The 24,121-nt window shown below is 39.0% G+C and overlaps 1 protein-coding gene across 1 annotated transcript in view; it reads left to right on the forward strand.

Annotated features, from left to right (window-relative positions):
* Nucleotides 1–24,121, forward strand: part of TTC8 (tetratricopeptide repeat domain 8) — a 63,049-nt gene that overhangs the window by 26,534 nt on the left and 12,394 nt on the right. The window contains exons 7-10 of the mRNA XM_039232523.1: nt 7,322–7,407; nt 11,766–11,853; nt 14,689–14,799; nt 23,233–23,372. Coding sequence (XP_039088454.1) covers nt 7,322–7,407; nt 11,766–11,853; nt 14,689–14,799; nt 23,233–23,372 — 425 coding nt within the window. The remainder of the gene's footprint in view (nt 1–7,321; nt 7,408–11,765; nt 11,854–14,688; nt 14,800–23,232; nt 23,373–24,121) is intronic.

The raw sequence follows: 24,121 nt of genomic DNA on the forward strand, positions 1-24,121 counted from the left end.
GGCTCTTAAGTGTTCCTAAATCCAGCTGTTTCTAAATCACCTGGTGACTTTTATTTTTTAAATTTTTATTGAAAAAAATTTTTTAAACATTTATTTATTTTTGAGAAAGAAAGAGAGCGTGTGAACAGGGAAGGGGCAGAGAGAGAGAGACGGAGACAGAATCTGAGGCAGGCTCCAGGTTCTGAGCTGTAAGCACAGATCCCGACGCAGAGCTCAAACTCACGTACTGGGAGATCATGACCTGAGCAGAAGTCGGAAGGTTAACCAACCGAAGCCACCCAGGCGCCACTCACCTGGTGAATTAGTGTCATGGATTTCTGGATCCGTGCTAGACTTCCTGAATCAGAATCCCCACAAGTATGTCTGGTAAATCTGTTTGTAAAAGCTCCACAGACGATGCTAATTTTTAGCCAGGACTGGGAACTACTGCTGAAGAATATAGCTTGTAAAGTGACGATTGATAGAAGGCTGGGGGGCACCTGGGTGGCTCAGTCAGTTAAGCGTCCAACTTTGGCTCAGGTCATGATCTTGCAGTTTGTGAGTTCGAGCCTGTGTTGGGCTCTGTGCTGACAGTTCAGAGCCTGGAGCCTGCTTCGGATTCTGTGTCTCCATCTCTTTCTCTGCCTCTTTCTCTGTCTCTGTCTCTCTCTCTGTCTCTCTGTCTCTCATAAATAAACATTAAAAAAATTAAAAATAGAAGCCTAGAATGTTAGGCCTCCTAATGTAGTAAAATAGAGCTGGGAGCATGAATAGGACTTGAGGACCAGAGCTCTATATAACAAACAAATAGGAGGGAGTGTGTCTCCTAGCTCAATGATAGAAGTCCACAAATGAAAAGAAAAGTCACAGCAAAAATGACTCAAATAGATCCCAGTAGCAGGGAAGTGATACAAAATACTGTTGAGAGCTGGAGTTCCCCCTTACAAATTTTATATTTTTATTCCTAGGAATAGTGAAAGACTAAATACTCTAGAAACAAGCAACATTGAGCACAATTTTTTACTTTTTGAAACAGATCCTTATGCTTCATTAAACAACACTGTTGAGAAAATTTGCTTAAAGACTTCCTTTTAGACATTTGATTAGTGAAGAATGAAAAAAATTTAAACTAGCAAATAGAGACTTACTGATTCATATATATCTCAGTATATGTTCGTATACTGACTCAAATATTTATCTCTGCAGAGTGAACAGAAACAAAACCAAACTAATGTAAAAGGACAACAGAAGGGTGAAATAGGTACATGAGCATGATTTTAAAATGTTAGTGTTTGTTAGGGGCGCCTGGGTGGCTTAGTCGGTTAAGCGTCCGACTTTCACTTGGGTCATGATCTCGCGGTTCGTGGGTTCGAGCCCCGCATCGGGCTCTGTGCTGACTGCCAGCTCAGAGCCTGGAGCCTGTTTCAGTCTGTGACTCCCTCTCTCTCTGACCCTCCCCTGCTCATGCTGTCTCTATCTCTCTCCTAGAAATAAATAAAACATTAAAAAAAAATAATTAAAAATAAAATAAAATAAAATGTTAGTGTTTGTTAAATAGAAAAAAGCTTATCTAAATTTGTCAGGAAATTTTTTTATGGAAATGGAAATGGTCCAGTGACAGAAAATTTACATTAGAGACAATGCCAGTAAACAAGCACATTAGAGATGCACTTTCTAACACAAAAAAGTAAGTTCAAGAAATTTTGGATTTGCAATTTCACATTCTGAAATTTGAAAGAAAAGAGTGGAGTAAATTGTTATCCTGATACAGATGATATTTTAAATGGCATAATAATTTGGAAAAGAGTATGATAATATAAAACAGAATAACATAGCTTATTCTTATTGTGTCTGTTAATTTTAACTTCTTAAGAAATTTCACAAGTGCTGTATTTGCAAAGATGTTCATTATAGCATTAGTTCATTAGCAGTCACAAGCAGATAAATAAAACAGAGTAAGATAACTTATTCTATGTGTATCTGTAATTTTAACTTCTTAAGAAATTTCACAATAAGTGCCTATTTGCAAAGATGTTCATTGTAGCATTAGCTGTAGTAACAAAGCAATCTGGATGACAACCTAAGTTATGCTACCCTGCATTCTGGGATTTTATGCAGCCGTTAAAACATCATAATTATAAAAATTAGGCAGAAACAGAAAAGTGTTTATAATGTTGAGCCCACAGAGTTTAACATTTAGTACATATGTTAAATAGTTATTATTCTAAATATATACTATCACATATACTAGAGGGTATTGCAGAAAAATGGAAATGAAATATTATAGAACTAAGGTGTATTAATTCTACAAATATTTGTTAAATGCCTCCACAGTGTCAACAGTAAATTGAAAAGGTTAATTACAATAAACTGAAAAGCTATACCTTGTGGCAGTAATGGAAATTATCCAGTTTTACCAAAACTTTATCCATTTTTTTTCCCAAAATTTTCAATAATGTTATAACAACTTTTCACTTAGAAATTTAGTTGTACATTAGGGGCAGTAATAAATTAAAATAGTTGTAATTAATTATATCCTGCTTGTTATTTCCATCTGCTTACCCTCAATACATGTATTTTACAGAACATGAAATTAAGCATTGTTTTCATTTAGTGAAAAGCACAAATTGTTGGTTCCTCTCTTTTCCTTTTTATTCATGAATTTATTGATTGGTTTATTACTTGGTCGGGTTATTCTTGAAACAAGTAATTATTGGGTGCCTGGATATTGGTACTGTGATGGACATGAGGAAGATTGAGTAGGACAGATGCCCTGTATCTGTTTTCTTACTCTTATGGGCTCATCACATCATAATGCTGTTATGGAATAGATTGTTCCATTAAGATGTCATTTAAAATTTTTTTTAAATGTTTTATTTATTTCTGAGAGAGGGAGAGAGACAGTATGAGCAGGGGAGGATCAGAGAGAGAGGGAGATGCAGAATCCGAAACAGGCTCCAGGCTCTGAGCTGGCTGTCAGCACAGAGCCCGATGCGGGGCTCGAACCCACGAACTGTGAGATCATGACCTGAGCCGAAGTTGGACGCTTAACGGACTGAGCCACTCAGGCACCCCTAAGATGTCATTTTAGATTTTTACCACAAATGTTATTTTCTGAAAGGAAGAAGGACTTAGGTAATGAGTAGAAAGCATATGTTTTTATGCCTTCTCCCCCCCACCCCAACTCTGTTTTATGACATTAGCTGGAAAAAAGAAAAGAGAAATTGTTTTTCTAACATGCTTAAGAAATCAGAGGTGCTTCTATACTAGTTGCTTGGCGTCAAATTTCTTTTTAAATAAACCATTTCACACAAACACAGAACATATAATGGACAAATAAGGAGGATAATGTGAAGAGTGGTACTTAAGAAGGAATGAAATTGATCTTCCCATGGAAAACTATATTTCTGTCTTTCCACTCTTAATGCTTTTTCCATTTGTGGGGGCAGTATTGACAAAGCTTAAGTACTGTGTGGGTGGATGATTCTGTAATTATCTACAGACATATAAGGAGGACACTGTAGGTAAACACAGAGAATATTATGAAGTAATGGCTAAATGATAAGAAAAAGTAAAGCTGACTTATGGAAACCTCTATTTCTGAGTTCTTAATAACTCCCTTCTCTCCTCACTTGTGCCTTTTGGAGTGATTTTGGCAGTATTGGCAAAATTAAAGTAGCATGTGGTTGATTCTGGAATCTTTATTTCCATATGCTCCTTAATTTCATCATCCTGAAGTTGCAACTGTAACAATAGCTAAAGGATGACTGGTTTTTAAAAATATTAGTGGTCAGAACACTGTCACTTAGCAATGCACTGGATGGGATGCCCGGGGGGCTCCCTTGGTGAAGTGTCCGACTCTGGATTTCGGCTCAGGTCATGATCTCACGGTTGTGGGATCAAGCCCCGCCTCTGTGCTGACAATGCAGAACCTGCTTGCGAGTCTCTCACTCCCTCTGGCCCTCCCCCCTGCACTCTCTCTTAAAATAAATAAACATAAAAAAAAAAGAAATACACTGAAATGTATATTCACAAACGTTACATACCCTAGATCTGCCAAGGTCCCCTCTCCTTATGGACTTTTATAAACTTATGGCTTTTATATGACATTCTAGGCCTTTATGAATATCTAGATATTAGATAGATTAAATTATTCAAATATTCTTAAATGTTACTTAGTCATTTATTTTGAAAAATTGGAAAAGACTTTAAAGAAATAAAGATCTCTTGGACCACGTGGGTGGCTTAGTCTGTTGAGCAACCGACTTTGGCTCAGGTCATGACCTCATAGTTCATAGATTCGAGCCCCGCGTCAGGCTCTGTGCTGACAGCTAGCTCAGAGCCTGGAGCCTGCTTCGGATTCTGTGTCTCCCTCTCTCTCTGACCCTCACCTGCTCATGCTGTGTCTCTCTCTTTCTCAGAAAGGAACAATTTTTTAAACACATACACATGTCTTTCGCTTCAAGGGATAGTTTAATACACTGTAAAGAAATTTATCACCGGAGGAGTAAACTTAATATTGTAGATTGCATTAGAGATTACAGAATTATTTTATTTTTAAAATATGACATTTAATCGTGAAAAAATACTCATTAATGCCTGGTTAAAGAAGGATTTACTAATTGGCTTTTATCGCAAAGAAATCCTGTATATTATTATAGACCATGTTGCCACCAAGTCGTCATTATTGCTATAAAGTTAGGGATGTGGGCAAAAGCTATTTTCGCTGTGAACAATGTGGGGAGAATACAGCTGTTAATACTGTGTTGCAAGTCAGTATCCAAGAGCTAAAAGGAGTGCCCTTTTCAATAACAAGAAAAACAGATAAAAAGGAATCTAATAAATTTTGCTTGGAAACCTTTAACACGGAAGGAAGGTAAGTTTCAAGGATAATGAAATGGCTAAAAATGTTTGCTGTGTAAAGACTCTTTATAGACCAGAAGACATTATAAAAATGTCATTTTTAATAGCTTGAACGTGAGGCTATCCTCTCATTTCTGCTTTGGAAATAAGTTGTCATTCATAAGCTGTCATTTTTTTAAACAAATTTTTTTAATGTTTTATTTATTTCTGAGAGAGAGAAAGGGGTAGTGTGAGCAGAGGAGGGTCAGAGAGAGGGAGATACAGAATCCGAAGCAGGTTCCAGGCTCTGAGCTGTCAGCACAGAGCCCGATGCGGGGCTCGAACCTACGAACCAGGAGATCATGACCTGAGCCGAAGTCGGACGCTTCACCGACTGAGCCACCCAGGCGCCCCTAAAAAATTTGTTTTAAAAATAAAGAAATAAATGGGGATGAGCACTGAGTGTTATGTGGAAACTAATTTGACAATAAACTATTTGTAAAAAATAAATAAATAAATAAATAAATAAATAAATAAAGATTGGTCATCACTTTAACATTTTAAGATGTTAACAGCTTTTCATTATAAATCTTAACTACTGTGAGTTTTGTTTGGCTCTTAAGTTCTTTTCAATATAAGAACTTAATATAAGAACAGAAATAAGGAATGGAATCAATTCAATCAACACATCATCCTTGAGTGCCTCTTAACAGCATAGCAACTTATCAGAACCACAGAGATGTGGCAAAAGGAGTGCTTGTCCTCAGGAAACTGAAGGCCCATTTGAAACTGTCACAGATAGTTTTGTTTAGTGCAGCCTCAGTGTTCATTTGAAGAAGATCATTAAAGTGTATATTTTTTACATTTTTATTCCATATCAATAATTCATATTAATTTCCTTAATCAGTTCGGCACAAATGTAGAGTTCTTACATAGGAAGACTTGTTTTAGGACCGTAAGTAAAATCAGCAGCCTGTAACAAGCACTAAATCTAACCTTGGGAAAATAGAGTATATAGCAAATTGAGAATGACATATTATTCTGAAAAAATAGAAGGTCTTTTATATTAAACCATGAGAGTATATATGATCTATGTGCTGGAAAAGTTCTTTACAAAGATTAAGATAAAATTAACATGTTCAGATATTTACAACACAGTCCCGAATTGAGCTAATTGAAAATATGTTTTTCAAGTATTTTCAGAGATACTCTAATTGAAGCTACAATTTTTTCCATATGTTTTGCTTCCACTTTTATTTCTGGCTTGGAGAAAAAAAGAAAAGCATATGAGAGTAGTATGTGGTTTGTTTTTAATTCATATAACTTTCAAATAGAGGTGTTGATTTTCATGTGCATTAGAACCTCAGAGTAGTGACGCTGTTCCTTTATAAAGAGTTTGCATCTTTAGAGGCCTCCCCTGGGGTGAGGGAAGATGAAGAAACACAAGGAAAGTTGTTAAATTTGCGGTAGGACATCGAAGGATCTCGTTTGGCTTGCATTTCAGAAAAGAGTTCATATTAAGACATGGACAGTAATATGGGATATATTCTGAGGTCATAGAACTGAAAAACTGAGAGATACTTTAACTGTTGGATATCACTATTAACACTGGCTAAAGAATAACAGTTTTCTAATCTTGAGAAAAAGACTCCTATCATAAAACAAGAGAATTCTCTTTTAACTAATAACTTGAGTTTTTATTCACTAGATCTTTACATGAGCTTCAAATTTGTGGAAAGATTGATTTGCTTTCCTTTTTGTCCAAATGGTTTCCACTTCTTCTGTATAAAATCTGAATTCCTATTTAGTCATCTCCTATAAACACTGGAAGGAACAAACTAGAAGACGTTGGAGGGAAAGGGATAAACCCATGTAAAATATGAAAGCAACTCTGATCTTTCAGAGTCAGCAGGTCTGACCCTCAGCATCACTGGATGTGAGGCGAGGTCAGGATGACGGAACAATGGCAGTTCAAGACAGCAGATACCCAAGTGCCCTTGCTCCTTTCATTCTTCTTCATGAACCTGTTTTCCAGGCCTTCTTCTATCTGCTTACTTGACCTTTCTGTATTTCTCTACATCTGTCTTTAACATGGGGCTTGCCATTGGACCTGGTTGACACTCCAAAGACTTGACCACCACTGAGTTTACAGGCACTTTGAATCATTGGACGGTAGATAAAGGGTGGGGAGAGGGTACAACTTGGAGGATTTTTAAATATCCATTTTGAGACTTGTATGTTAGCATGGTATTCTAACATATTGTACATCTGCTTTTCTTTGATCAGTTTTTACTGTTCGTCTGCTGTCAGCCCTTTGGCCTGGAACTGATTATTTAGGGAAAATTGGTAGAGCCATCTGGAAACATGAGCAACTTGAGTTTCTGTCTGATTTCTAATGCATGTTCTGATTGATGCTAATTATACAGTTCATTTCATTATTTATTGTTTCTGTTTATTGTTGGAAAAGAAAATCCTAATCTAAAATGAATTGTTTTCAAAGGCTTTGGACTTGGCTGCCCTCTCCACAGAGTACTCTCAGTACAAGGACTGGTGGTGGAAAGTACAGATTGGAAAGTGTTACTACAGGTAAAATTTGGATGATTTGTGAAGTGCTTAGACATGGTGACATATTTCAGAGTCTCAACTCTGATCATTCTTTTTCTGGGTAGATTTCCTGAGGAAGAAATAAGAAACTGGGTGTTTGAGTTACTTGAGAAAGCACTTCCTGAACAATCACATGGTAACACTAAGAACTGATACCTTTAAAATAATAAAATTGTAGGGGTGCCAGGGTTGGTTAGTTGGTTAAGCATCCAACTTCAGCTCAGGCCATGATCTCATGGCTCGTGGGTTTGAGCCCTGTGTCGGGCTCTATGCTGACAACTCAGAGTTCGGAACCTGCTTCAGATTCTGTGTCTCCCTCTCTCTCTGCCCTTCCCCTGCTTGCACTTGGTCTCTCTCTCTCTCTCAAAAGTAAATAAACATTAAAAAAAATTTAGAATAGTAAAATTGTAGTGCCAGGCCAGGGAAACTTTGAAACCATCAGCTACAACAGCCCTTTTCAGCTGAGGATACTGAGGCCAGAGAGAGCCTGTTATTTGCATCAGGAACTAGTTAGTAAGAGACCAGTTACTAATGGACCTCTTAGCGCTAAGGCTGTTAATTCCCATTCTTCTCCTCTTGCTCTCAAATCTTTTTATTTCCCCTGATGCCTCACATCTGTAACATGCTTTACAGTTGAGAGGTAGTTTGTCCATTTGTTACTTTATCTTATTTAAATCTCACAACACCCGGAGGTAGTTGCAATTATTAGCCCTTTATCCAGATGGGAAAAATTGAGCCTCAGACAGATAAAAGTGACTTGTCCACATTCACACAGCTGGTAAGTGGCAGAACAAGAATTAGAGCTCAGTTTTCTGAGGCAAATAGTTCTCTTACTATTTGCACAATTCCATGGTGTTTCTCTAGGATCTGAATATTCTTACATTAATTCACTTAATGTTTAAACACATTTTTAAGCAAATTAACTGAGAGGTCCAAGTAATTGTAATTAATTTTATGAGTACTACACAGCAACTAGTAAAGGATCTAAAACTTATTGCCTAGAATTGAAGTACATTTGGAGCATTTGAAAAATAGAGACAAACGGGAAGTTGTATTTTATAAAGTTGTATTTTATAAAGATAAATATGTCTTTGATTATTCAAAATCAGGTAGACCGGTTACTCTGAGCATCCTTCAGATGAACTTATCATTCCAACACTGTGAGGAAAAGGAAATATATAAATGGAATAAAAAGGATGGTTCTTATTTTTTAGTTGAAATTAAGACTACTTTCCACTTAGATGTTTTACGTAGAACTTAAGTGTTTTTTCTGCTGTTAGACCGAGGAAGTATTTTCTACTAAAAGGTAATTTCATAGCATTATACCATTAAATTTTTAGGAGTATAATTTCTGAAGGCAAGCTTGAAATCTTGAGCTTCTAAACGAAAGCTTAAGAAATCTTTAATAATTAAAGAAAAGCACAATGTGGACTCCTTCTGCCATCCACGTAATATGACATTTAAATGAGTGCACCTTGTTGTATTAGTCAGTGTTCCTCTCTGTCCCGTAATAGCCTTTCATCTTTAGTGTGTTCTCAGCACTCCCACATTCACTCATCACTAAGCTGTTTAATGAGGTACTACCCTGCTGGGCACAAGGGTTACCAATATTTATCAGACAGTCTTTCCTTTAAATGGTTTACAGTTGGGGCACGTGGGTGCCTCAGTCAGTTGAGCATCTGACTTCGGCTCAGGGCATGATCTTGTGGTCTGTGGGTTTGAGCCCTATATCAGGCTATGTTCTGACAGCTCAGAGCTTGGAGCCTGCTTTGGATTCTGTGTCTCTTTCTCTCTCTCTGCCTCTCCCCCATGCACACTCGCTCTCTCTCTCAAAAATAAATAGAATAATAAGTGATTTACAGTCAAATAGGGGAGAGAGGACAGTAAATAATTATAAGCCTGGCTCCCACCATGATAGAAGCAAGCCCAGAGAAAGAGCTCCCAATTTGGACTGGAGAGGTCAAGGGTGGATTACCAGAGGATATAGCCCCAAATTTTGCTCTGATCAGTAAATTATGCCAGTTCTTTGTCTACAGGTAGCTCTCACAGTTGTTCCCTTACCACCCATTCTCACACCAGTGCCTGAATTCTGGCTTTTCGTTTTGTTTGAATTGTTCCATTGGCTTCTTATCTGGGTTCTCTGCCCCATTTTCCTGCTCCATTAGCCCTTCTTATATACTACCGTCAGAACAGTGTTGTGGGAAAAAAAACAGCTCTTGTTGGAGCCTTTGGTTAATCTCCACTACCTGTAGGATGAAATCTGGATTTTAAACGTGGTAGGCCTGATCTTGCCCCAGCCCACACGCTTGCCCCTCTTTCTCTTCTCACGTTACTTATCGTGTCCTCGCTTCCAGCTGAACCAGACAACTAAGCGTTCCCGCACCACGCTGTGCAGTGTGTTCTCTGTGTGTCTGTGAAGACAGTTTGCTTCTAGTGGAGATGTTCCCCTACCCCCACCCCACCCTATCTAGCCTTCAAAATCTTGCCTGTCTCTTCTTTCCTGAAACTGTCTTGGCTCACTCCTCCTCTGTGCTCTCAAAGCACTTTGTTTCCTCTTATTGGCCATAATATGATTCCATTTATTTGTGAACATGTTTTGTTTCATTCTTACTGGTGCCTTTAGGACATTGTTGTGATCTTCATTTTTGTGTTATGAACTGTGCATGCAGTTGGTACTTGACAATATTTATTGAATTAAATTGGAGAGAAAAACTTGGCATTTGGTGAGGTTATCTCTAGACTTTGATATTGGCCGGTGTTCCTGAACTTGACTGATATTTTCATTATTCCTAGACTTTATACATGGCCCACTTAATTTCCTTTGCATAAGAACCCATGTGGTTATTCCTTTTTGATAGTACTAGAAGTTATCTCTTGAGGATGAGGTAATAAAAAAATATATATGACCCATTCTTCTGTTCTTCGATTTCCAGGGTAGTTAAATGCCTCTGATTGTTTTTTTGTTTTTTTAATTTGTTTATCTTTCTATCCCCATTGTTTGAAAAAAATCTGTTTCTGTTTTCTCATTCTTATTTTGTGCGTATTTATAGGATTACATTATAATCCCTCTTAAGTCATTTTGGGAAGAGACATCATATTAGATAAAAATATCCAGATTCTCATGGATAATTAAGTGTTCACCGAATTCAGTGGCTGAACTTTAGCCATATGCTTAAGACTTGAATGTTCTGTTGAAGCTTTGTATAGAGCTATACTGTTTTTCAGAACTTTAGAGTTCTTTGGTAACATTTTATGAATACTTCTGTAAAAGTTATAGGAGCTTTGAAGAGATGGGGCCTTCTGCCATTTCACACATTCTCTCTAACTTTAGGGTAGTGTTTTGGGGGGTCGCTTTTAACCCCATTAAGCCTACATCTTCCAACAGCTGTTAAGAAATAGCTGTTTCATTCACTCTGAATGGAAGTAGCATGAGGGAACATACTGTGTATTGTCACAAAGTAAAAGCATCATAAGGTGCCCAAGTAGCTCTTGGCTGGCTAGGGATGAGTAGTTAAGAGAAAATCCAACAAACTCAGAGCCTGGAGCCTGCTTCAGATTCTGTCTCCCTCTCTCTATGCTCCTCCTCTGCTCACACTCTGTCTCTCTCTCAAAAATAAACAAACATTAAAAAAAATTTTTTTTTTTTAAAAAGAGAAACTCTGACAGATCTAGAAGAGGCTCAAGTGTGCTTCGATGATTGATTTAGTGGTAATAGAATGTTCCCTGGGCTGATATCAGGACAGGTACAATGAGGCAAGGATCAGATCTCAGATTTGTAGACTAGGACAATCTGTATTGGATACGAAGATAAAAAAGGAAAAGAAAACGTTTCTAGAATCATAAAATGGTATATAGTTGTTTCCCTCAAGTAGCAATGACTACTTACATCAAAACTGTTTAAGAATGGCTTTAAAAATGGGCCTTTGTCCCAGAGCAGGCAATATTTTCATTGAATGCCATCAAGTTCTTCCAATAAAATGGGGACCCTAAGCATTTATTCAGGTCACTTGTCATATGTCCAACTGATTATAAGCTCCTCTTTGGGTGGTAAACTGGTGTGACCTTGCTCTCCGGCAGCTGTTGGCTCTGCTGTCCAGGCAGACTTTTTACACACCAGTTGAGGGGCACACAGAGAGTATGGGAAATAGCAACTTCTTGCTCAGCTATACAAACATAATGCAATATTAATTTATGTGTGTATGACATTACCTTCTTTAGTACACGCTTACTCTTAGAGATAGAAATGTAATTTATCTCTATTCATATGCTCAACGTGTGAATAAGTACCGTAGTATTTATTTTTAAGTTGAATGTCTAATTCTTTAAATGGCTGTTCTTAGGTTAGGAATGTATCGCGAAGCAGAAAAACAGTTTAAATCAGCCCTGAAGCAGCAGGAAATGGTAGATACATTCCTCTACTTGGCAAAAGTGAGTATTCTTAAACTGGAGTGAAATCTGTCTTCTCAAAAAAAGTGTTCAAATTCTGGCCAGTATACATGGAGAGTTGCCATTTCTTCAGGAATATTTGGCAACTAAATGTGCTCATATTTTTCTTTATTGCAAGTGGAAAAGTGAGACCATATGGAGGGTAACGGTCTCAGGAGAAATGGATTGCCATGAAAAATAAGAAAACCCCTTTGAAAGATTGCCCGTCAGAGCAGAAGAAATTGCCACAGGCTTGTTACCACCCTCATGGGTGACAGGCCTTCGAGAGGCCCTCGTCCCTACAAACTGCTGGACTCCCACCTCAGCACACGGTAGACAACGGGGACTGTTTTTACGTAGGTCCTTCGTTTCTTGGCTCAGCCATAACAAAGATTTCCCCGTTACTGAACCCCTGTTCAGTACAAGGTATTATATCAGGTCTGTTCCACACACAGTTTAATGTCAGCCTCACAGCAACCCCGCAAGGTAGGTTTTAACACTTCCCTTGTACTCTTATGGCCCCAGAGACCTAAAGAGGCTCCAGTAGGCTTCTCAGGGTCGTTTCGCTGTTTAGAGCCAGCATTGAAACGCAGGTCTTCCTACTCACTGCCACCAGCCACAGCAGTGGTGAAGGGCCACTTAGAAGTTTCAGTCCTGGGAGAAAAGTTACTTCTTGGCTCCTCAGCAGGGCTGCTTGAAACATTTGATGAAGTGACAGTGAGGACATTATCTTGCTGGGTCTTGAAGAATGTTTTTTTTAATGTTTTATTTATTTCTGAGAGAGAGAGAGAGAGAGAGAGACAGCATGAGTAGGGGAGGGTCAGAGAGAGAGGGAGACACAGAATCTGAAGCAGGCTCCAGGCTCTGAGCTGTCAGCACAGAGCCCGATGCGGGGCTCGAACCCACGAACCGTGAGATCATGACCTGAGCTGAGGTTGGACGCTTCACCTACTGAGCCACCCAGGGGCCCCTTGAAGAATTTCTTTTAAATTAAAAAGTGCCAGGGCTCCTGGGTGGCTCAGTTGGTGAAGCGTCTGCCTTCAGTTCAGGTCATGATCTCACAGTTCATGGGTTCGAGCCCTGCATCTGTCTCTCTGCTGTCAGCGCAGAGCCTGCTTTAGATCCTCTGGGCCTGCTCCCCCCACCCCCCACCCCTTCTTTGCTTAGTTCCTCTCTTTCTCAGAAACAAAACAAAACAAAAAACCCTTTAAAATTAAAAAGTGTGGCAAAGGAGATTGAAAAATTGAAGAGATACAAAAGGAAGAGCTACTACTTCCTAAATACGATTTTAAGAATTTGCATACTAAAAAGAAACAATGAAAGTTACACCGTATAAACTTATGGTGCCAAATAATCTTGATGTATTTACTGTAGTTTTCATAGATGTTTGAAACTAAGTCCACTTTCTGTACATTACATCTTAAAATTCTTAAGAAAGTTTCTAAGCATCACAGTAGAGTTTTAAACTTTTCTGACATCTTGAAATGAAAACTAGGGTCACACTCTTTGTCATCTTCTTAACTGATAATGACATGCCCATGCCAGGGGTTAAAAAAGTATGCTTTTTATTTTAAGTATTGTTAAGTACGTGGTTTGACATATTTTTCCATCAGTTGATTTGCTTAAATCTATTGTTGCCTATAAGACTGTATAAAAGTAAAATTTATTTATTTTCTTTAATATATGAAAGAGTAATTGCTATGTAATAGACATCAATCTGATTTAGGAACAATATTATTTCTGCAAGCAAATATTAGATTAATTTCCCAAAAATTATTAAATATTTCCTATTAGTATGTTAAATTATTTACTTTATTTAGAAAAGCAGGGGTGCCTGGGTGGCTCAGTCGGTTAAGCGTCTGACTTCGGCTTAGGTCATGATCTCACGGTTCGTGGGTTCAGGCCCCACATCGGGCTCTGTGCTGACAGCCAGCTCAGAGCCTGGAGCCTGTTTCAGATTCTGTATCTCCTTCTCTCTCTGATCCTCCCCTGCGCGCTCTCTCTCTCTCTCTCTCTCTCTCTCTCTCAGAAATAAATAATAATATTAAAAGAAAAGCAGTTCAGTCATGTATAAAGTAAATATTGAAAAATTTTCATCCATACCCTCTCCTTTTAATCTCATACTTTAGCATTAGACACTATAAATAGTTTTCCTGTGTATCTGTTTAAACCTTCAAAGCACAGTCTATTGGAAAGAAATAAAGGATCCAAGATCATGAAGAAATAATGTCATAATCTTATGTTTCCATCCCTAAAACTATAATTCTGTATTTCAGAAATTTCTACAAAGTGTGCGGTCTATCCAAGCTAATGCTCTAATTGCTAATTAAGTGGAAGCCATCAAGTACTGACTTACTCAGTTCCCTGACCCCATTCCTCACAAGCCTGTTCCTCTTCTATTTCTGGAGGCCCTGCTTGAAAACCAGCTTCTCCACAGACTCTCCACTGCCGTGCTCTTGCAGACCTTGTTGTTCCTTGGGATCTTCCTCTTTTGTCACTTCAACTTCAGTCTCAAATTTGGTTCCTTAGTGCACGCTTATAGACGTAGTCATATGTGTTCTATTCTAAACAGATTTTCCCTGGTTCCTTTCTTGTTGAGTTACTGCTCAGTCTCTGTGGCAATAGCAAGCCCCCAGTGAGCCTTTGTTGAAGGAATAAATGAATGAATGCTTCAGATATGACATGTGAAGGTAAACCTATAACATCACTATTGGAAATTAACTTCTCACCATAACATCTAGGAGATAATTTGTCACTAAGCAGTAATTATAAACTTGTCATAACAAATACTGTTATTTTAAGTGCCAGTACTCTTACTGAAATGTATCTTGGTTTTAGGTTTACGTCTCGTTGGATCAGCCAGTGACAGCTTTAAATCTTTTCAAACAAGGCTTAGATAAGTTTCCAGGAGAAGTAACCCTACTTTGTGGAATTGCTAGGATCTATGAGGTAAGGCTTATATTATTCAAAAAGTTGATGTACAATTGAAGTTATATGCTACTTAAGAAGCTCATAGGCCCTTAGGGTCCTAGAAAGGAGAACAATTTATAAAATTATGATTATTGGCCTGTGGTTTTCTAACAGAGTCAGAGAGTTTTAGTGTATGTATTTAGTCAAACTAAGTTTTTATTGTGAAGTATTTGAAACATACAGAAGACTATATAAATGAGTTTCCCCCTATTGATAGCTTTCATCCAGCACATCTTTTGATCCATCTCCAAAGTCTGCAATGTCAGATTATCAACTTTTTTTCTATACATAGTAGATCTGTTTTGGGGAAAACTTTGTTTTCTATACATAGTAGATCTGTCTATTCTATTCTGTTGGTCTGTTTATCGTTGTACCAATATTATACCACCTTATGTATTACAGCCTCAAATACCCTTTGGCACAGCTCTGTGTTCATCTTTATCAGGAATGTTTTATCCATTTTGGACTTTTGCTTATTCTTACAAATTTTGGAGTAATGTTGTCAGATTCCATGGAAAGCCCCATTGAGATATCCTTCCTGCTGCTTAATTACTATAGCTTTACAATAGTTCTCTATCAAGTTGGACAAATTCTACCACCTGTTCTTCTTCGCAGCTGGTTATTTTTGACCCTTTGTTCTTCCATATTGATTTTAGGATTGACTTCTCGAGAACCACTAACAATCAAAATAATTCCTGCAGGCATACTGATTGGAATTTCATTGAATATATGAATGATGGGGGTGGTTGGGCTTGAGATCAAGCCCCACGTCAGGCTCTGAGCTGACACCACAGAGACTGCTTGGGACTCTCTGGCTCCCCTCTCTCTGACCCTCCCCCACACTCTCTCTTTGAAAATAAACATTTTAAAAAAATGAAAACTTTTATTAAAAAAATTTTTTTTCAATGTTTATTTTGAGAGACTGAGACGGAACATGAGTGAGGGAGGGGCAGAGAGAGAGAGGGAGACACAGAATCCGAAGCAAGTTCCAGGCTCCGAGCTCTCAGTGCAGTCTGATGCTCACAAACTTTGAACTGAACCAAAGTTGGACACTTGTCACCCAGGCACCCCACAAATTTTATTTTTAAATTGTCTAGAAATATTGTTTCCCTTTATGAGATAAAATTTTGATAAACACATAAGTAGAAGTCTTTGGTGATTCAATAAAAATAAAATACTGTATTAGTATCTCTGTATCTTTACGTGTGTGGCCCTAAGTGGAACATGAACAAACTTTTGACCAAGAAGCTGAAGAAATAAAATAGAATCAGTTTTTGAGAGCAGTGGTATTCATGCATAGTAGTGACTGCCTCAGTACAGTCAGAGCTCTCTGACCTTTAAGCTCTGCCTTCTGCACATTTCAGTCCTTCTGCCCTTCTTCTTAGGCAGGAGGTGCTGGCAGAAAGAGCTAGTCATACTATGGAATCTTTGACATGTGGTTGCTGGTTGAAAGAATTCCTTCCCAGCCTCTGTTATAGTCACTGTTGCTATGGCTGGGACAGGGAGTAGACCCTTTAATTAGCTCCCTTCATCCTTTCCTGCTCTGGGTCCGGCCAGGAGATGGAGAGCCATATCCTTTCCTGAGTGTACAGGGGAAGGTTTGGGGAGGAAAGTGGAATTGGAGTTGGCACTTGAAGTCGAGATGCAAGCATTCAAGTTGTGGGGACAATCTGTCATCCGCAGAAAGCATGATCAGGGACTAAATGCACACTTAAATAGTCAGATGCAGTATTTCCCCTTGAATCTAACAGTTAATTTCCCTGATGCCAAAGTTTACCATACAAAGACAGATTTCCATTGTATTCTTTTTCTCTTTATGTGACTATACGTTTAGAGTTAATTAGTACAGTTTGTTCATTAGCACTGCAGCCTACATTACATATACCTTAGGGATTTTTATATGTACACCAAGCTTTTCTCTGGAGGGATCCTCTTCCATTATGTTCTTTTTATCTCTCTGATTTTGATCATGTATCTTTCCAGTGCTTCCTATTTTAAAGCAAACGTGTTTATTGTTCATTGCTTATTTTGGATAGAAACTTGTTTAAAATTATGTATTCTTGCTAAATTTATTTGGTCCTGGTTTTAATTCTCAAGGAATTCTGTTTATCCATTTAAAAGGAAGGTCTCTCTTTGAACTGTTCTTTGTTAAAGATATTTGAAATGAGACACATTTTCCTAGAAAATATTGTTCTAGTGATTCTTGAAGTTTTCTGTGTATAAAAACTGACTGTAGGAGAGCTTGAGCAGGGCGGCCTACCTTCTGCCTACTGAATCAGATGCCCCAGAAGAGGGGACTCAGACATTTGTATGTTTGAGCTCACTGGGTGCTTCTGATGTATAATGGAAGTTATACATTGCTTAGTTATTAGCAATTTTATTATAAATAACTGAAATCGAATTATAGTTAGTATTTTATAAATTAGTTCCAAAACAACCACGATAAACAATACTTAAATACCAATGTTACTGCTTTGGATTCTGTGTCTCCCTCTCTCTCTGCCCTTCTGCCCTCCATCTCTCAAAAATGAGTAAATGTTAAAAAAAATTTTTAAATCTACATTAACAAAATTTATTCTAGAGTTACTGTAATTTAAACAATTCTGATGCAGGAATAGAGTAAAGGAGCAAAATAGAGTCCAGGTATGTTCATACATAAGAAAATTTATAATACTAAGAAGACTGCCTGTTAAATCAATAGGATTATTGGGTTATTGAAAAAATAGAGCTGGATGAATAATGATTTCTTACACTACAAGAATCTATTAGTGCCAGATGACTCAAAGTTCCAGGGACACCTGATCGGATCAGTCGGTTGAGAGTCCACCTCTTGATTTCGGCTCAGGTAATGATCTCACAGTTTGTGAGCCCTGCATCGGACCCTATGCTGATGGTGTAGAGCCTGCTTGGGATATTCTCTCTTTCTCTCTCTCTCCCTCTCTCTCTCTGCCTCTCCCTCACTCATGCTCTCTCTCTTTCTCAAAATAAACTTAAAATAAAATAAAATCATGAAAATTCCAGAGGAAAAAAAGACACAGATGAATTAGTTGTATAAACTTGGAATGGGAGTACCTTTCTAAGCATGATAGAAAGTTGAATGCCATAAGAGAAAAAATTAATAAAGTTGAGAACATAAAAGTCAAATTTTCTGTATAAATACATTTTCTATACAGTTAAATATTCTATAAAAACAAAACAAAACAAAAAATCCAACCCAACAAAAAAAGTGTAAAAATATCCAACAGGGAAAATATTTGCCATACCTGAGACAGACAAAAGGCTACTTTTAAGTTTCCTCAGTCTATATGTTGCTAGAAATTGCTGAATTTCAGGTGGTGTCAGATTGGTAAGAGAATTAGACACATGCACGTGTGAAATATATACACAGAGAAATGTGCCTGCATACAAACTTACAAGTTCTCAGTTAGTCAGGATTGTAAGCCCCTATGAAAAAGAGTTATTTCCTCAGAGCAGCTGTGGGTCAGAATCGTGGTGTGGCTGTTGCACAGGCCCTTATTCTCTTACTTGCGTATACAGTGGCTGCTGATGCTCTCCGTGCAAATAAAGTCACGCTAGAGATGAGACAACAGCCAATTCCTCTTATTCCTTGTTACCAAGGCCCAGTAAGAAGCCTTTCATATCTAGGGCTTGGTAACACCCATCTGGAAGAACTTAAACCATCTCTTCTTTTCCTCCAAAGGAAATATTTATAAACACTGGGCCTTTCTGGTTTTGAATTTAAGTCACATCAGCAGACTGGTCTAACCTGAAAGGAGCAAGCTGAGTCAGTGCTCAGGGATCCCCAGAGATCCCTCAGAGCCACATCTCTGCCCCCAGCATTCTTGTCTCCAGGAGGTTCCCACCCAAGCCCCACATAACACAAGCCAGTAGTAAAAGGGCAAACGATAGGATAGGAAAACAGGCAAAGGACATGAGTCAGCAGTTCACAGGAAAAAAAATACAAATATGTGGTATGTTAAATGCCTCATCTCTGTCCTAATTGAAGAAATAAAAGCTAAAACAATAACGAGATGCCTTTTTTCCCCTCAATCAAGTTGACAAAGATTCCGTGGCCTGTAGGGTTGTCAAGGCTGTTGAGGAACGAACCCCACATATGCACACTGATGCTAGAGTGTATGTTGTCACAACCCATTTGGAGGCAGTTCATGATTACTGAGGAGATTTCCTTGTAGGAATTTTCCTTAAGGGTTTTCATACAAGTTCAGAAAGATATGAACAAGGATGGTTTTATAGTGGGTTTTTTTGGCAAAAAAAAAAAATGGAAACAAACCAATACTTCATCAAAAAGGAGCTAGTTAAATAAATTGTGATCTATGTCTTGGTGGAAAACTATGCAGAAATGAAAAAGTAATAGGGTATAACCCTTTGTATCGATACGAAAGGAGTCAAGATACTGAGTGAAAACAATGAACCATATATCAGAATGCGTACAATGATTTTGTGTATGGTTTAAAGATGCATACATGTATGTGTGCACATATACGAACAGGATTTCTTGAAAAATACTCAAGAAACTATTCACAGAACCTCTGCAACTGGATTTAGGGAGGAGACTTTTATAACTTTTTGCAATGTTTACATTTGTCTAGCATACGCCCATATTTTACAATAACACATTTGAAGAACTACATATGAGATTGCCAAAAAACTTAGTTTCAGTCTAAAATTCCTCAAGATTACATAAATTATATGCCCATCAATCAAGTGTACAAATGTTCCCAAATAATTTTATAGGACTGAAAGCCTTGAAACAATTATCCATTCAGGCTGGAGTCTTTTTGCATTGGGCTGAATTGTGTACCTCCCAAATTAATATGTTGAAGCCCTAACCCCCAGTGTGATGGTAGAGATGAGGCCTTCCAGGTAATTCAGTTTAGAGGTGGTTGTGAGGGTGGGGGCCTGATGGTGGGATTAATGCCCTTAAATGAATAGACACCAGAGGTGCTGCTGCTACTTCTGTTTCCCTTCCTCTCTCTGCCATACAAGGACCAGAGAGAAGGTGATCCTCTATAAGCCAGTAAGAGAGTCCTCACTAGATTCCCGCCATACTGGCATCTTGATCTTGGATTTACAGCCTTCAGAACTGTGGGAAAATAAATTTCTGTTGACTAAGCCACTTGCTCTATGGTACTTTGTCATAGCAGCTCGAGCAGATTAATACACCAATTTTGGCAGCTGTAACACTGAAACCTTGCTCTGTGGGATGTTGTTGCCCCAGAAACCAGAAAAGCCATGTTCATGGGGCCTCATGTCTCATGGGGCCATTAGGTTCAGTGGTCAGGTTACTGCCTAGGTGTGGAGATTATTCTTTGGAAGGACGCATCTTAGTTGGCTCAGTCTGCTGTAACAAAATACCATAAACTGGGTGGCTTAAAGGACATAACTTTATTTCTCACAATTCTGGAGGATGGGAAGTCTAAGATCAAGGTGCTGGCCAATTCATTTCCTGGGGAGGGCTCTTTTCCTGTTCTGTAGACAGACTCCTTCTTTCTACATCCTTACATGGTGGGGAGAGAGATCATCTCTCTGCTGTCTCTTCTTTAAGGGCTTCAGCCTCATGACCTATTACTTCCCAAAGACTCCATTCCAAATACTATCGCCTTGGAGATTAGGGCTCCACTACGAATTTAGGAGGGACACAAACATCTAGTCTATAGGAGGGGAGATTTGGTGTATGGGGGGGGGCGGGGACTAGAGGGGAGTGAGGTGCTCATCTGTTCAAGTTTTACAAGGCTTTTGTTTTACCAAAAAGAAAATACACCTCTAATGAAAGCCTTTATTATTCATGCTTTTCAGTGGGTTCTTATATCCCTAAAATATTAAAGGATATTTGGAATTGTTGCACATAAAAGCAATGTAAAATTCAGGAGAGAATGAACGCACAACTAAAGAATGTATTAACAGCCTTGTGTTTTGAAAAAAAATAGTTTTTAGCCACAAACAAGGAATGAAAAAGGCTCTTCTCTTGAGAAATGAAATCCTGGCAGCACTTTGGATAAGAATTTCAAATATAAAGTATGGGAACAGATATACATCCAGGATGAGTTTAGATCAACTCAACAAATGTCTTATTGGGGTTTTATGGAACTAATCAACATCACCGCCTTCATCACTCCCAAGTAGAGAACCAGCTGAGAGACAGATACAAGATTCAGAAAAATAGAAGATAAACCATTAACTTTATTACTCATAGAAGCAGAATTGGAGCATGTGGCTTTAGATTTGTGACCGAAAGGATGTGATAGAGTTCTGCCTCTGAGTTAGAACGCCTAATCCACCCGTCCCAGACAGGACTGTGCAACGTGCAGACCTTCTGTCCCCAGGGGAGCCTGCTCCACCTGGCAGCGCAGAGAGGGGGGCATGTGGAAGGCAGGCTGGCTCCCGAAGAGGTTCTAGAAGGGGCTGAGACAAGCACACTGGGTTTGCCTTCTGGGAATGAGTAAGAGTGGGAGGAAAGGCCCCAAATATTTGAATATGAACATTTCTGAAAGTATGGTCCAGGGATCCCCAGGGGTCCCTGAGACTCTGTCAGAGGGTCCATGAGGTCAAAACTGGTTTCGTATTGCTAAATATTGAGGAGATTGGTGATAATATTAATAGATGTCATTTTTTTTTATATCGAATAACAAAATGCATTTATCTCTGTACTGTCGCCTCCATTGTGCTGTGAACCTGAAACTGCTCTAAAAACAATAAAGGCCTGAAATGAAAAAACCACATTGAAGTCCATGGAGGTTAAAAAAATTCTGTCCAAGATATGAACAGACACTTCTCCAAAGAGGACATCCAGATGGCCAACAGACACATGAAACAATGCTCAGAGTCCCTCCTCATCAGGGAAATACAAATCAAAACCACACTGAGATACCACCTCACACCAGTCAGAGTGGCTAAAATAAGCAAATCAGAGGACTCTAGATGCTGGCAAGGATATGGAGAAACGGGCACCCTCCTACCCTGTTGGTGGGAATGCAAACTGGTGCAGCCCCTCTGGAAAACAGTGTGGAGGTTCCTCAAAAGATTAACAATAGAACTCCCCTATGACCCAGCAGTAGCACTGCTAGGAATTTACCCAAGGGATACAGGAGTGCTGAAGCATTGGGGCACATGTACCCCAATGTTCATAGCAGCACTCTCAACAATAGCCAAAACATGGAAAGAGCCTAAGTGTCCATCAACTGATGAATGGATCAAGATGTGGTTTATCTATACAATGGAATACTCCATGGCAATGAGAAAGAAAGAAATCTGGCCATGTGTAGCAACATAGATGGACCTTGAGGGTGTTATGCTGAGCGAAATAAGTCAGGCAGAGAAGGACAGCTACCATATGTTTGCATGTATAGGAGGATTAGGAGGAACTTAACGGAGGACCATCGGGGAGAAGAAGGGGGGAAATAGTTGGGGAGAGGGAGGGAGGCAAACCATGAGAGACTTTTTAAAAAATATATATGTATTTTTAATGTTTTATTCATTTTTTGAGAGACAGAGCATGAGCATGAGCAGGGGAGGGGCAAAGCATGAAGGAGACACAGAATCTGAAGCAGGCTCCAGGCTCTGAGCTGTCAGCACAGAGCCCGACGCGCTGCTCGAACCCACAAACTGTGATATCATGACCTGAGGTGAAGTCAGTCACCTAACCGACTGAGCCACCCAGGCGCCCCAAACCATGAGAGACTCTTGAATGCTGAGAACAAACTGAGGACTGATGGGTGGGTGGGGGCGGAGGGGGGTGATGGGCATGGAGGAGGGCACTTGTGGGGATGAGCACTGGGTGTTATATGGAAACCAACTTGACAATAAACTATTAAAAAAATTCTGTCCAATAAGAAAGCACTGTGTGGTGCTTCTCCCAATAAAATATGTTATGACTAAAATCTAACAAAAATAGAAGTCCTCGTCTGATAAGAACGACTGAGAGGTTCTCACATTATGTGTCTTATAAATTGAGAGGCAGAAAGACTTCTGTGAAGTGAGGGCATTAGGGTTATCTCCATGAGGGCTGTGGAGCCTGGATTGGCCTTGAAGGTGAATTTGAGAGCTAAGATGGTAATAACATTAGATGCACTGATTTATAATTATCAGGGGGACTCGCGGCCTTCCGGCTACCATTCTTGTCCACTTTGGTGTCTCCTGTGTGTAGCCACCTAATCATCCCCACAAGTGCCCTCCTCTGTGCCCTATTCTTATTTGCTCGTCTTCCTACTCGCTGTAACCTTGAGGATAGCAACTTTCTATCTTTTTGTTCCTACTGTGTCCTCAGAGCTTGGAGCAGAGTCTGGCACATAGGGAGGAGGCTCTCAATATTTGTTGAATCAGTAACATAAATCAGCCAGAAAAAAAAAAAATCTCAGCAATAAACTATCACTCTTCTGTTTTGATGGAAAATAGGAAATGAACAATATTTCATCAGCAGCTGAATACTACAAAGAAGTTTTGAAACAGGACAATACTCATGTGGAAGCCATTGCATGCATTGGAAGCAACCACTTTTATTCTGATCAACCAGAAATAGCTCTCCGGTTTTACAGGTGTGCTTTACAGTCTCTTTGTAGAACTCCTTTCCTGTGAAATACTGGTGAAACCATATTGGAATGAAAATGTAGACAGACAGCACATAGGCCATGTCTACAGGAGACTAAAAGTTCAAGCACCCAGCTGTTTTATGAGCATTAAGGTGATATCTAATAATTTGAACATGCACAGATATTTGGTATGTTGCAGAAACCTACCCAGATAATTGAGGGTTTTTTTTTTTAATGTTTTATTTATTTCTAGGAGAGAGAGAGAGAGAGAGACAGCGTGAGGAGGGGAGGATCAGAGAGAGAGGGAGTCACAGACTGAAACAGGCTCCAGGCTCCGAGCTGGCAGTCAGCACAGAGCCCGACGCGGGGCTCGAACCCACGAACCGCGAGATCACGACTTAAGCGAAAGTCGGACGCTTAGCCGACTAAGCCACCCAGGCGCCCGGATAATTGAGTTTTTAACACCATGTCATTGTATGCATCAACCATACACTGCTTCTGTTAACCCCACCACATACAATATAAAGACCTGGAAGCTGAAATAGTGACGAGATTTGCAAAGAGCAGTGGATGCCAGCTTCTGAGCTCTGACGAGGACCTGCAACAGGTCCCCTCTTCTGTGACATAGTGTCAACTCTTGTCCAAATAATTTTTCAAAGTCTAAATATGTTCTTATCTCTGGTTCCCTTTTGAGCACATCCTTATTTCATCCTACAGATGGTTTCTGAGATTTCTTTTTTTTTTTTTTTTTTTTA

This window comes from Hyaena hyaena, unplaced genomic scaffold, assembly GCF_003009895.1.
Source record: "Hyaena hyaena isolate Hyena2069 unplaced genomic scaffold, ASM300989v1 scaffold_67, whole genome shotgun sequence".
In the NCBI taxonomy this organism is placed as follows: Eukaryota; Metazoa; Chordata; class Mammalia; order Carnivora; family Hyaenidae; genus Hyaena; species Hyaena hyaena.